The sequence below is a fragment of the Triplophysa dalaica genome, chromosome 22 (genome assembly GCF_015846415.1).
Source record: "Triplophysa dalaica isolate WHDGS20190420 chromosome 22, ASM1584641v1, whole genome shotgun sequence".
NCBI lineage: Eukaryota > Metazoa > Chordata > Actinopteri > Cypriniformes > Nemacheilidae > Triplophysa > Triplophysa dalaica.
This window is the reverse complement of record NC_079563.1, coordinates 4,892,011-4,904,656: the sequence shown is the minus strand read 5'-3', so window position 1 is coordinate 4,904,656 and position 12,646 is coordinate 4,892,011. Positions and strand designations below refer to the sequence as shown.

General features: G+C 39.1%; 1 protein-coding gene across 2 annotated transcripts in view; it reads left to right on the top strand.

The window, feature by feature from the left end:
- slc12a2 (solute carrier family 12 member 2) overlaps positions 1-12,063 on the top strand; it is a 62,334-nt gene extending 50,271 nt beyond the window's left edge. Inside the window, exons 18-27 of one of the 2 annotated variants that reach the window (XM_056735794.1) lie at positions 5,616-5,722; positions 5,806-5,885; positions 6,057-6,179; positions 7,393-7,449; positions 7,756-7,878; positions 7,986-8,097; positions 8,473-8,559; positions 8,659-8,794; positions 9,648-9,715; positions 9,801-12,063. In XM_056735794.1, the coding sequence (XP_056591772.1) occupies positions 5,616-5,722; positions 5,806-5,885; positions 6,057-6,179; positions 7,393-7,449; positions 7,756-7,878; positions 7,986-8,097; positions 8,473-8,559; positions 8,659-8,794; positions 9,648-9,715; positions 9,801-9,936 (1,029 nt within the window). In that variant the 3' untranslated portion in view covers positions 9,937-12,063. The remainder of the gene's footprint in view (positions 1-5,615; positions 5,723-5,805; positions 5,886-6,056; positions 6,180-7,392; positions 7,450-7,755; positions 7,879-7,985; positions 8,098-8,472; positions 8,560-8,658; positions 8,795-9,647; positions 9,716-9,800) is intronic. The other variant, XM_056735795.1, reaches the window with a different exon arrangement.
- Positions 12,064-12,646: the final 583 nt, after the last annotated feature.

Here is a 12,646-nt window from a genome sequence, read left to right as displayed (position 1 = left end):
AGACTCTTTCATTCATTTGAAATATTGTTCTTCCATATATTTGCTACAGAAAATGTACTGTGAGCCATTTAAGTTCGGTGGAAATAAAAAAAACGGTGGCGTAGGCTGGCAACTTTTTTTTTTTAAAGGCTGGCGGGGAAAGAGTTAAACTGAACTGTTGTCATATAAATGCTGCTTAATGCTTCTGTCAAGAGATTTGTCTACATTTAAAAAAAAATTCACCTGATTTAATTATTTGTTTTTATTTAAAAGTCTGCAGAGAGTTTTGTGTGATTCAAGTTGGACAGAATCGGCAAACTTAAAGAGAGTAACCAGTTGGTTCAAGTTCATTAAGACAAATATCAAAAGCTGAATTGATTTTATTAATTTCGTAAATTATGTATAACTCAATGTTTTGACTAGTTTTGAAAGCTGAATAATCATTAAATTACCGATTAGTCATTGAAATAACAGCTGATTAGTCGATTAATCGGTCTAATAAATGTTAGATTAATCGGCTATCAAAATAATCGTTTGTTGCAGCCCTAGGTCACATATATCGTAACATGAAGTTTGATTTTATGTGAAGAAACGGATCTATTAGACCTGACAGATAACTTGATATTTCTCATGTTAAAAACATAATATTCTCTTGTTTTCTGGATTTCATATTAGATTATTGTCTTATTACAGTATATATGATTATTACAAAACATGCTCTGAGATTGACAGTTTTAAATGGTGATGAGAATTTTTAAGGCCTGTCAGTAAATGAATGCTTTTAAACATGTCAAAGCTTGTTTTTAATGCACAAAAAGGAGTTTTGTTCATGCCAAAAAAATTTAGGAAATCATTTTTGTAATCTTGAAACCAAGATTATGTGAGAATTATTCAGATAAATCCAAGATATTCCAGTTTTATTTCACATTACAAGTACATCGCTGATAATTGTAAATCTGACATCTGACGTGATTATCTTTGTGTTATTACTACACCTATGAGAAATATTGTTCAAGTATTCAACATCTCTCTCTCTCTTTCCTACACGTTAACGGTGTTATTTATTGACCAAAAAAGAGAAAACAAAATGAAAGATAAATTAGCATTATTTGAAGGATGTTGTGATAATGAGGGGTCAAGCCATGAAATGGCGTAGTCACCAACTGCATCTTGAAACCCCATTCACACAGCCCGCTGATCCAGAAAATTGCAAAAAAATTGCCAGAGTGCCTTCTGTGTGATCGCAAAGCATCCCGGATAGATCCGAAAAATCATTCCGGAAAGGGGACCTAGTAACATTAACGGGATCAGTCCCGGAAAGTGCCCTATCTGAACAAAAGGCTGAGATAATGCAGTAGAAGCGGTGTAGTGATGGCACACATCTATAATAAATCGTATATAATTTGGCTATGAAAACAAATTAAGTTAAGCGATTATTTTCTTTAGTTTGTAAACTAAAAAATAGTCCTATTTGTCTTTAGCTTAATCATGGATGAATGCAAGAGTCCTAATCACCAAACATAAGGTCAGATTTGTCATGGGAGAATAAAGTTGTCTGCTTGTAAATGCTGTTTAAACTTGAAATGACTTCTTTCAAAAATATTAAAACGAAAATACACAGCGCTTCAATAAACTTGATCCTTACCAACCTTAAAAGTGGCTGTGTGCACCTTCTGTCCTCGTGCTGCGGAGAAGCCTGAATGTTTCTGTGCAAAATTGGAAATATCGCATAAAACATTTGCGAATAAGCACCGTTTCCATCCAACTGGTCAGTCGTCACTGTCCTAATAAACTGCCACTAAATATCAGTAAGAATAGAAAGAGAAGCCACTGAATAAAATCATTTTCATATATAATATTACTTGCGCAAGCAGACAATTACTAAACACAACAAATGTAAGATCAGTACTCTGGTTACTCAGGTTTCGCCCAATCTCATAGTGCCGTTATGTGACTTGGGAGAAATTTATTCTGCAAATGCGTTTTCCCATCATACCCATTAACTCGTTTAAAAATAAAAAACTCGTTTAAAAATGAAAAATCACCACAACGTATTTAATTCGAAATTTGGTGTTTCCATCACTCGTTTCTGATGCGAAACTTTAAAATGCGAATAAAACCAGAGTGATGGAAACCCGCTTGTTAACAGACTAACTCCGAACTTTCACCCGAATAGTTATGTGATTTTTTTTTTTTTTTTTTCTCAACAAAAAAATGATAAATATAAACACCATGATCATATACCGACCTTAGTGTTTATTTGTGGTTCTTATAGAATTATGTTCAATATGCTTTAGGTCCTAGCAGGTTTTTCATTTGATCTGCACAATCTTTTTCCGAAATGGTTACAAAATCTAAATGCTAAAAAACTTTTCTCAAATTTTGTTTTAAAAAACGATAAACGTATTTTTAAACTCTCATTATTGTACATCATTTATCTAAAAAAATATAATACCGTGCCTTCTGTGTTGCATTAGGCTATATTGCAAAAATACTGACTCATTTTAACTTCCCATGATTCCGTTATATATATATTTTTTAAAGGTTTTGTAAATTTGCACTGAATAATACTGAACAATTTGATTTCATATGTTTTAATATGACATTTTATATTAAGCTTATATTTAGCTTAATCTAGTAGCCTACATTGCATTCTTGTGACTCTTCGTTGTTCTGCATTTACAATAAAAATATAAATACAACAGGATTTTTCAAAAGGCAACAATATATGCTGAATAATAACAAAAAAAATTGATATTATTTAGGCCTAATCATTAAAGGAAGGCAGTAATAATATTAAATTGTGTTATTTAGCCACCTAACAACACAAGTATCTTTCACCGTTATCAACCCTAATTTCACGAAAAAAATGCACTGAAGGAAGGAGGTAGGAACCGGCAAAAATTCAATACGTTTAATCACGGACGACTGCTGGTGACAAACAAACCACAACTAAAACCCAGGCCTGGTCCTCTCTTCTCAACGGTCCGGTCACTCGTTCTCTAATGCTCCCAATCTCCTCCGTGATACGAGACCAGTGCGCGCACAGCTGATGCTCATTATCACTCACTCACCAGCCTCAACTCACGGTCTCGCCCCGCCTACTCCACTACAATAACTTTGCAGTATATTACGCCATGTGTCTTTAGGTGATCTTTACGGAATGTGTGTGAATTTCGGGACAAATTCCCGGACACATTTTCTGTGTATTTTCCGGGATCTCTATTTGAAAATGGCTGTGCCATGGAAGTATGTGGCAGCCCATTGAACCGTATATGGGAAAGTTGTGAAGCTCTGTAACGCCACCAACAGTCCAAACTTCCTAATACGGTCAGGTCCATAAATATTGGGACATCGACACAATTCTAACATTTTTGGCTCTATACACAACCACAATGGATTTCAAATGAAACGAACAAGATGTGCTTTTACTGCAGACTGTCAGCTTTAATTTGCGGGTATTTACATCCACATCAGGTGAACGGTGTAGGAATTACAACAGTTTGCATATGTGCCTCCCACTTGTTAAGGGACCAAAAGTAATGGGACAATTGGCTTCTCAGCTGTTCCATGGCCAGGTGTGTGCTATTCCCTTACTGTCCCAATAACAATGAGCAGATAAAAGGTCCAGAGTTCATTTCAAGTGTGCTATTTGCATTTGGAATCTGTTGCTGTCAACTGTCAAGATGAGATTCAAAGAGCTGTCACTATCAGTGAAGCAAGCCATCATTAGGCTGAAAAAACAAAACAAACCCATCAGAGAGATAGCAAAAACATTAGGCGTGGCCAAAACAACTGTTTGGAACATTCAAGGAACGCAACGGTGAGCTCAGCAACACCAAAAGACCCGAAAGACCACGGAAAGCAACTGTGGTGGATGACCGAAGAATTCTTTCCCTGGTGAAGAGAACGCCCTTCACAACAGTTTGCCAGAACAAGAACACTCTCCAGGAGGAAGGTGTATGTGTGTCAAAGTCAACAATCAAGAGAAGACTTTACCAGAGTCAATACAAAGGGTTCACCGCAAGATGTAAACCACTGGTGAGCCTCAAAAAAGACCCAAAGCATACTGCAAAAGCAACCAAAGAGTTTTTGAAGGGAAAGAAGTGGACTGTTATGCAATGGCCAAGTCAATCACCTGACCTGAATCCGATTGAGCTTGCATTTCACTTGCTGAAGACAAAACTGAAGGGAAAATGCCCCAAGAACAAGCAGGAACTGAAGACGGTTGCAGTAGAGGCCTTTCAGAGCATCACCAGGGATGAAATTCTGCGTCTGGTGATGTCTATGCGTTCCAGACTTCAGACTGTAATTGACTGAAAAGGATTTGCAACCAAGTATTAAAAAGTGAAAGTTTGATTTATGATTATTTTTCAGTCCCATTACTTTTGGTCCCTTAAAAAGTGGGAGGCACATATGCAAACTGTTGTAGTTTCTACACCGTTCACCTGATTTGGATGTAAATACCCTAAAATTAAAGCTGACAGTCTGCAGTTAAAGGACATCTTGTTCTTTTCATTTGAAATCCATTGTGGTGGTGTATAGAGCCAAAAATGTTAGAATTTTGTCGATGTCCCAACATTTATGGACCTGACTGTATATTTTTGCCTATAACTTTTGAACCGTACATCCTAGCAGCAAACTTGCCTCATGCCGATTCGAATGCACTGTATGACATCATTTTCGGTTATGAAATTTTTTCCGCCATTTTAAATTTTAAGAAAACCTTTTTCGAACTCCTCATCCATGAAATATGCTATGCAACATCTGGAGACACTGCTGACAAAAGTTTTTAAAAGATTTTGAATTTTTCAATCGGTTCTCATGTAACGCATCAACAAATGTGACGACGAGCACACCAAAATGGATTTGATGCAGTATGTTCACCAAACTTTCATGTATTGACACGAAACATGGTACATTATCAGTGCAATCATGACCTGAGGTAACACACACTGTCTGGTCAAGAGATATTAAAAACGGCCAGTTTTGCTTATAACTTTTGAAAACTTTGGTGTAAAATCATGAGTGGTCTCACTTTATTCCTTGAGTCATGCCGAGTCAAAGGATAGCCGATGTTCTTCTGTCTGCCACTGTAGGCGTCGCCCACTTGGAATTTTGTCGTAAAATGCTGTGTTTACAAACACAACGGTAAATTGCTACAAAACTTGGTAAGGTTCATTAAGTAGATCAATGAAAGTTATATGTCTGTATCTTCAGGATACTTTTGAGTTTTGACACTAAACTTGGTATGCATAATCAATACATCTTGTCTGCCTCATTAAAATTTGGTCTCAGCTAGTGGTCAAAAGTTATAAGCGATGTATTGTGTTCTAAGTGCCTTTCCCTGTTTCTAAACTTGGTTTTCAAAATCTGATCATCTGATATGGTCAAAATATTTCCCAGTGCTTGACCCCGTAATGGCTGCTTGCAGCTATATTATTATTATTGTTCATGTGATTTCTTTTCCGCTCTACTGTGTAAGTATATAAATGACGTACATCAGTATGTTAAAAAAATTGAATCACATAAACAGAAAAAAACAACAGTTGATTAGAATGAATGAAAGTGAATTTGTTGATGTTTAAGTAGTTGAGGAGTTTATTCATACACTGATACTGATCTTATACTTTCAGGCGGCTGGACTCGGTCGACTGAGGCCCAACAGTTTAGTTCTGGGCTTTAAGAATGATTGGAGGATTGGAGATATTAAAGAGGTGGAGACGTACATCAACATCATTCAGTGAGTTTGATGATATAACAACTATTTCTGAGCAAATGTCAAATGTGTGTGTGACATGAAGAGTTGTGTTTGTGTGTGTGCAGTGATGCGTTTGACTGTCAGTATGGTGTAGTGATTCTTCGGCTGAGAGAAGGACTTGATATCTCCCACATTCAGGGTCAAGGTATGTTGTTGTGTTATATAAGGGTCTGTTAGAATGATGTGCGTGACACAGCTGTACGCGTGTTGATCTCAGACTAATGAGTCGTGTAATAATGGGTTGTTGATGTTGACGCTAGCTTAGAGTTTGCATGTGAACCTGACTGACCTGTACATGTTTGATTGATGTGTGAAGATGACACTTCAGCTATAAAAGATGTGGTGGTGTCAGTGGACACAAGTAAAGATTCTGACGGAGACTCCTCCAAACCCTCATCCAAAACCACCAGCGTCCAGAACAGCCCGGCTGTCCAGAAAGGTGCACATGTTTTTTTTACTTGAATATCATAAGAACAGAGTTTGATTGAGTGAAGTTAATCCTGTGATCTTCAGTGTTGCTTTCTCACAGCAGCAGTCCCACGGTGACCTCCTGACCTCACTCTTCTCTCCTCATCTCACACACATGTGTTGTGTTAGAGGAAGCGTGTGGTCTGGGAATCCAGCGAGTGTTTGCTTGACTTGACATGTTTGTGATAAATGAGTCTCTTCCAGCTCCAGCTGACGGCGGAGGACTGAGAAAATAAATCGAGCCGCTCAACAGATGAAAAAACACAATCAAACGTTGTCTCATTCAGATCAACACTAGTGTTTGAGCGCACATATGATGAGCAGACGCTGTTGTTTGTGTGTTTTCATGCACAGATTCACCATGAAACCATGATGAATGTCATTGTGATTTGGAGTAACATGAGGGTGAATTAACAATGACAACATGTTTGATTGTAAACCTGTGATCATCTCGTCACTTCCTTATCAGACATATAAACCATTTATCAAGAGAGAAACAATGTGCTCCAGATGGTTTACCTTAAACAACTACACAAAATACAACCAACTGAATCAACATCTGTAAGGATCAAAACAGTACAGAAGTGCTTCTTTACTTATGTTGTTTGCTTCCTGTGAAATGATCAGATTTGAGTTTTTTTGTCCAAAATTCACCCGAATGATACTTCAGTCAAGTGTTTAACACTCATGATGATGATGATTGTGAATGATGATGAGGGCGGTGATCTCTCTCTCTCTCTCTCCACGTGTCAGGCTGATGTAATAAAGTGCAGCAGACGAAGCGTGAGAGTGTGTGTGTGTGTGTGTGCGTGTGTGTGTGTGCGTGAGAGTGTGTGCGTGAGAGTGTGTGCGTGAGAGTGTGTGCGTGAGAGTGTGTGCGTGAGAGTGTGTGCGTGAGAGTGTGTGCGTGAGAGTGTGTGCGTGAGAGTGTGTGCGTGAGAGTGTGTGCGTGAGAGTGTGTGCGTGAGAGTGTGTGCGTGAGAGTGTGTGCGTGAGAGTGTGTGCGTGAGAGTGTGTGCGTGAGAGTGTGTGCGTGAGAGTGTGTGCGTGAGAGTGTGTGCGTGAGAGTGTGTGCGTGAGAGTGTGTGCGTGAGAGTGTGTGCGTCAGAGTGTGTGCGTGAGAGTGTGTGTGTGTGTGTGTGTCATGGCATTAACACTGCTGTGTTTTCTCTTCTGGTGATCAGATGAGGATGATGATGGCAAAGCTCACACTCGGCCGCTCTTGAAGAAAGCCAGAACATGTACTGTGCTCATTCTCATTTATTTGCTCACTTCGTCTCAGGCCTGCATGCACATGCTTTAGGTCTCGCTGCTTCTTCCTCATGACCTCTGACCTTCTTGTCTTCGTGTGGCGCAGTAGCGTGTCTTTGGGCTCTGATGTCACTTCCTGTGTGTGATCTGTCCTCTAATACTCCTCTTACAGGCTCTTTTCCACTGAAGAATTCTCTCTGTCTGCTTCAGCGCTCACTGATAATATTTCAGCATCATTGGTTTGTGTGTGTGTGCGCGTCGACGAGGCTTGTGACTGTGTTTGTGTGCGCTCACAGATAAAAGGAGTCCAACTGTTCCTCTGAATGTGGCCGATCAGCAGCTGTTAGATGCCAGTCAGCAGTTCCAGAAGAAACAGGGCAAGGGCACAGTAGATGTGTGGTGGCTCTTTGATGACGGAGGTGAGACCGCTCTTTTGTTCCGCATCACATCGTCATGACGACGGTTTTGTGTTGGCATGATCCTGCACGTGCAAGGAAATGACCTTTTCACGTTGTGTTTGTGTCAGGTCTGACTCTTCTGATCCCCTATCTCATCGCCAACAAGAAGAAGTGGAAGGACTGTAAGATCAGAGTGTTCATCGGTGGAAAGATCAACAGAATCGACCACGATCGCAGAGCGTCAGTACATCCGTGTCTTGCTTTCACAGTGACGAGAGCTGCTAGAAACACATTGATTTCTTGCTATTAGCGCTTGGATGAATGAACACTGGACTGTGTGTTTCACATGCAGATATTGTGTGAGATGAATGTCTGCCATTGTCCTCCGCAGCAGCGGTGGCGGCAGAGCTTTTGTTGGCTATATTTAGACCCGTTCAGCTGCCAGCTCTTTATAAAACTCATCCTACAGGAATATTTTCATTTAGCCCTAGTTGATCAGCATTCCCAATAAACGTCTGAGCAGCTGTTCCATAAGAACGAGACTGTAGCAAATATTGCATGAATGATTAATAACTGTAGTGAATAAGTCATGAGAATGTGATGTTGTCTTTTCAGAATGGCCACATTGCTCAGCAAGTTTAGGATCGATTTCTCTGACATCACTGTCCTGGGTGACATCAACACCAAGCCTAAGTCAAAGGGGTATGAATTCAAGATCTTCACTTGTACAGTCATATGATGCTGATTTCTGAGAAAAGCTCTTCGCTGAGATGCTGATCTCTGTGGGTTTGATGTCAACAGTTTGGAAGAGTTTGCTGAAATGATTGAGCGGTATAAACTGAGAGAGGATGACATGGAGCAGGAAGCTGCTGAGAAGTTGAAGAGCGAGGAACCCTGGAGAATCACCGACAATGAGCTGGAGCTCTACAAAGCCAAGGTCTCAAAATCACTCACGTCGCACGTTTTGCATGGATCTGCCAGACATTTGTGTATAGCAAACATGTAAGGTGATGGAAATCGGAACATCAGAAGATGAAAGACACCCCACAGTCCCAAGCATTCATCTCACTGAGCTGCTGGTGTCACAAGGGGTCTTGAAGCCCCTAAAATTAGTATCAGGAATGTTTATTTTGTATGGCTGCTTTGAAAAACTGATGATTCGAACAGACCATGTGGACATCTGGTTTTGGCTATGAACACAGCTGTTCTTCACAGCATTTAAGGCGAAATGAAAAATATGTTTTCAGATCAGATTTAAAAACATGAACGTAACAATTAACCAGAAAACCGCAACAATCAGGAGTTTTTAGTCCTGCTCGCCCTGATTCCAGTCACGCAGGTCAAAGACTAGCGGATCAAAATAAAAGATGCATCACTAAAGAAAAACCCCTAACCACCACTGTTTTACAGATTCTGTCACTCTTACTATCTGAACCAAAGATAATAGTGAGTGATCTTTGTGTGTCAAGCTTACAAAAAAGTCACATTTATTTATAAGAAGATAGTTGTGAGGATGTTTTAAGGAGCACAAAAGAGGAATCACCAAGGACCCAAAATAAAGCCTTGAGGTGTATCCCCAAAGTGATTTGATGTTGAATCGGTAGAATATAATTAAGTTTTTTCTTCCTGCGTTGTCTATTGTCACTAAGTGTGCTGTACGGTGCAGTACCTGATATCACAAAAGCACAAAGGCAGTTCTTCAGCTGATAAAATGCATTAACATTTTGTTTTCATGGCCTTAAATTTTCTGGAAAATGTATTTAATTGTGTTTGTTTGTTTGTTTGTTCAGAGTAATCGTCAGATCCGACTAAATGAGCTGTTGAAGGAGCACTCCAGCACGGCAAACCTCATTGTCATGTGAGAGAAACACAGACTCGCATCTTTGTAACTTTGGACATGCTTTCTAAGTGAATAGAAGACTGATGTGTTTTTGGTGTGACAGGAGCATGCCGCTGGCCAGGAAAGGAGCCATCTCCAGCGCTCTGTACATGGCCTGGCTGGACACCATATCCAAAGACCTGCCACCCATCCTCTTAGTGCGTGGAAACCATCAGAGCGTCCTCACCTTCTACTCGTAAAGAGATCACAGACACATGTAAACGCACACTTACCAGCACACAATGATAATCTAATGATGATGAGACACTTTCTGTAGCTCACTGGTTTCAACATTTGAAACGTTCCTCAACGGCGTGGAGGTCTGCATGGAAGATCAACATTTGACGGTTTATATTGTCTTTGAGTCAAAGGTTTCTGAGCACACGTTGTAACACTAATTGTCGGTATCATTATTATGACACAACTTTTTGAGTTGTGGATTCTTTTTTCCTCTTTCGTACTTCTTGTTTGCTCTTAATGAAGCAATAATCACCTCATTTCTTCTTTTCTCTCTTGGAAGAAAACCACAAAGTTCTTTGCCACACTTCTAGCCTTGGTGACGTGCCTTCCTGTTCAATCGCATCAACTTTTCCACTCCGGCCCTGACTGCTGATTTATAATGTAGATTTCGATGATCGTTTTTATTGGGTTTTAAATGTGAAGCTTGATTTTATCACGCGTTTTAATGCGAGTGGAGTTCATTGGAAACTTTCCACTGCACTTCATTTCAAATCTTGTATTGTAGACCGTTTTTCCTCTTTTTCAGAGTTTGACGTCTTCCTTTAGGCATCGTGTTGTGGCCATGTTTCAATGATCAAACGTGAAGGCTATTTGAAGGAGCCAGTAGAGTTTTCGTTGTCCCCCTGCGAGCGGTTAATATAAATTCCACTTCTGGATCTCAGATTCCACAAACACAATAGACCAAGAGAGAGAGACCACCTTTGCCTTATTAGATTGACCTTCTGATTGTTGTTTATTGGGTTTTGAAGCCATCGCTTGATCGATAGGCAGATACAGATCGAGACGTCCGAAGCAGAATGTCATGTTGCCCATCACTTCATTCGTACGGAAACGTTTGGCTGATTTGTCCCTTGACCAAAGTCCAATCATGTTAAAGAAATCCCCTCGTAAAGGGTCCCTGTAGGACTGTTCATTTTCATCCATCATGTCTGTCTGGGACTCAATCAAAGACGTCTTGAATTGTGCTTTCAGTGTTGAATGTGATTTGTTCTTCTATGCAGGTGATTGTGTGCGACACACACACACACACACACAAGCGTCAGCTTCTCCTCTGTGTGTTACTGAATGTCTTTAATAAAGTCATAATAACAGACTGAAGTTGATGAAAAGGGTCTTCACACTCATTATGAAGCGGCTCGCTTTATCTTTTCTTTTTCCTGCACTGAAGTTCTTTTTCTTTGCGGTTTCTCTTTCAGATTCTGAGCGTGTAAGATTCACCATACCTGAGAAATATCCTGATGTTAGAATGAATATATTCATATTTATAGTTCTCAATATATGTGAGGATTTACTAGTACTTAAGTGTGTGCTGCATGTATCTTTGATTTGATATTTGAAGTGGATGGATTCAGTGAAGCCGATGGTACAATCTCACCTGTTAGAAGTCTGTTATGTGTTTGTGTGACTGTACAGCGCTCGGTTCACTCGAATCACCACCATTTCATCCATTAACCATTTCACACATTATATTGTACTTTTGGTGTGGAGAAACCGAGAGAGTCAATCGCAAACATATATGGCGTGTCGGTCAGGTAGCTGTAGGTTTTCACACCGTATCGCTGTTGTTTTCTGTGTCAGTGATGAAGCAGAATGTGTGGCCAAACGTCTGTTTTACTGCGCTGGAGAACATTCACAGTTTCTTAACAAAGATCAACAAGCACCCGAGTGATGTTGGCACTGTACTTCCATACTAACCTGTAAATATATCTTTATAGTCTCAACACGTTCATGACGGCAGTGGACTCATAGCTGCGCATTAATCTGCTGAATTATATTTATTACACTCTCTTCTGTTACCCCACTTTCCTTTGAAATAGTTTTAGTTTTGTGTGGATTTTAGTTTTCTTTTGGGGTTTGTTTTCTTACGTCTCGTGTTTGGTCACATTTCTCTTTTATATTGATTTGTTTTCTGAAGAACACTACGTTGACCAGAGGTTTGTGTTGAAGGTGGATCATAAATGATCCGGCTGTAACAGTAATGTTTTGATAAACTGTACTCTTATTATGTCACATGCTTTTTTTCTAACGTTTTACCAGTTACGAGTATCAATGCTTATTGCAATATATAAATAAACAAATGAAAAGCAGCCGGTGGTGTCTCTGTCTCTTACTGGAGTTTATGACAAAGGTATTTTCCGAGCATATTTTTAAACCCTCAAACTATTCAATCAAATGTAATGTTTTTATAAATGATTGTTTAATGTCTGTGTGCAAACTTACAGAGAACCGAAGACTGTATGGGTTCGAGTTATGAATGAAAAGAACCCTCAACTGATGTTCATTACAACTGCACGAATCTGCTGTGAGTGGACAAATTTGGTCACTTTGTGATTAAATTTATATTTTACAAAAATCTCATAAAACCATCTTTTTTTTCTTTTTAATACATGTCAAAGCTTTCAAGTTATGCATTTATTTGGTGATTTTTATATACTTTTTTACCTCAATTATTTATTTGAATGTAAAATAGAATAAACAAAATATATTTTTTTCACCCAAAATTTACACAAAACATGATTTTGATTAAAAACTTAATTCCACTAATTAAAACACAGTAAAAAACATTTTAAAATAATAACATGAATCATAAATGTATATGTGACCCTGCATCATAAAACTAGTCTTAAGTAGCACGGGAGCATTCTTAGTAAAAGACAATATCAATTTTTC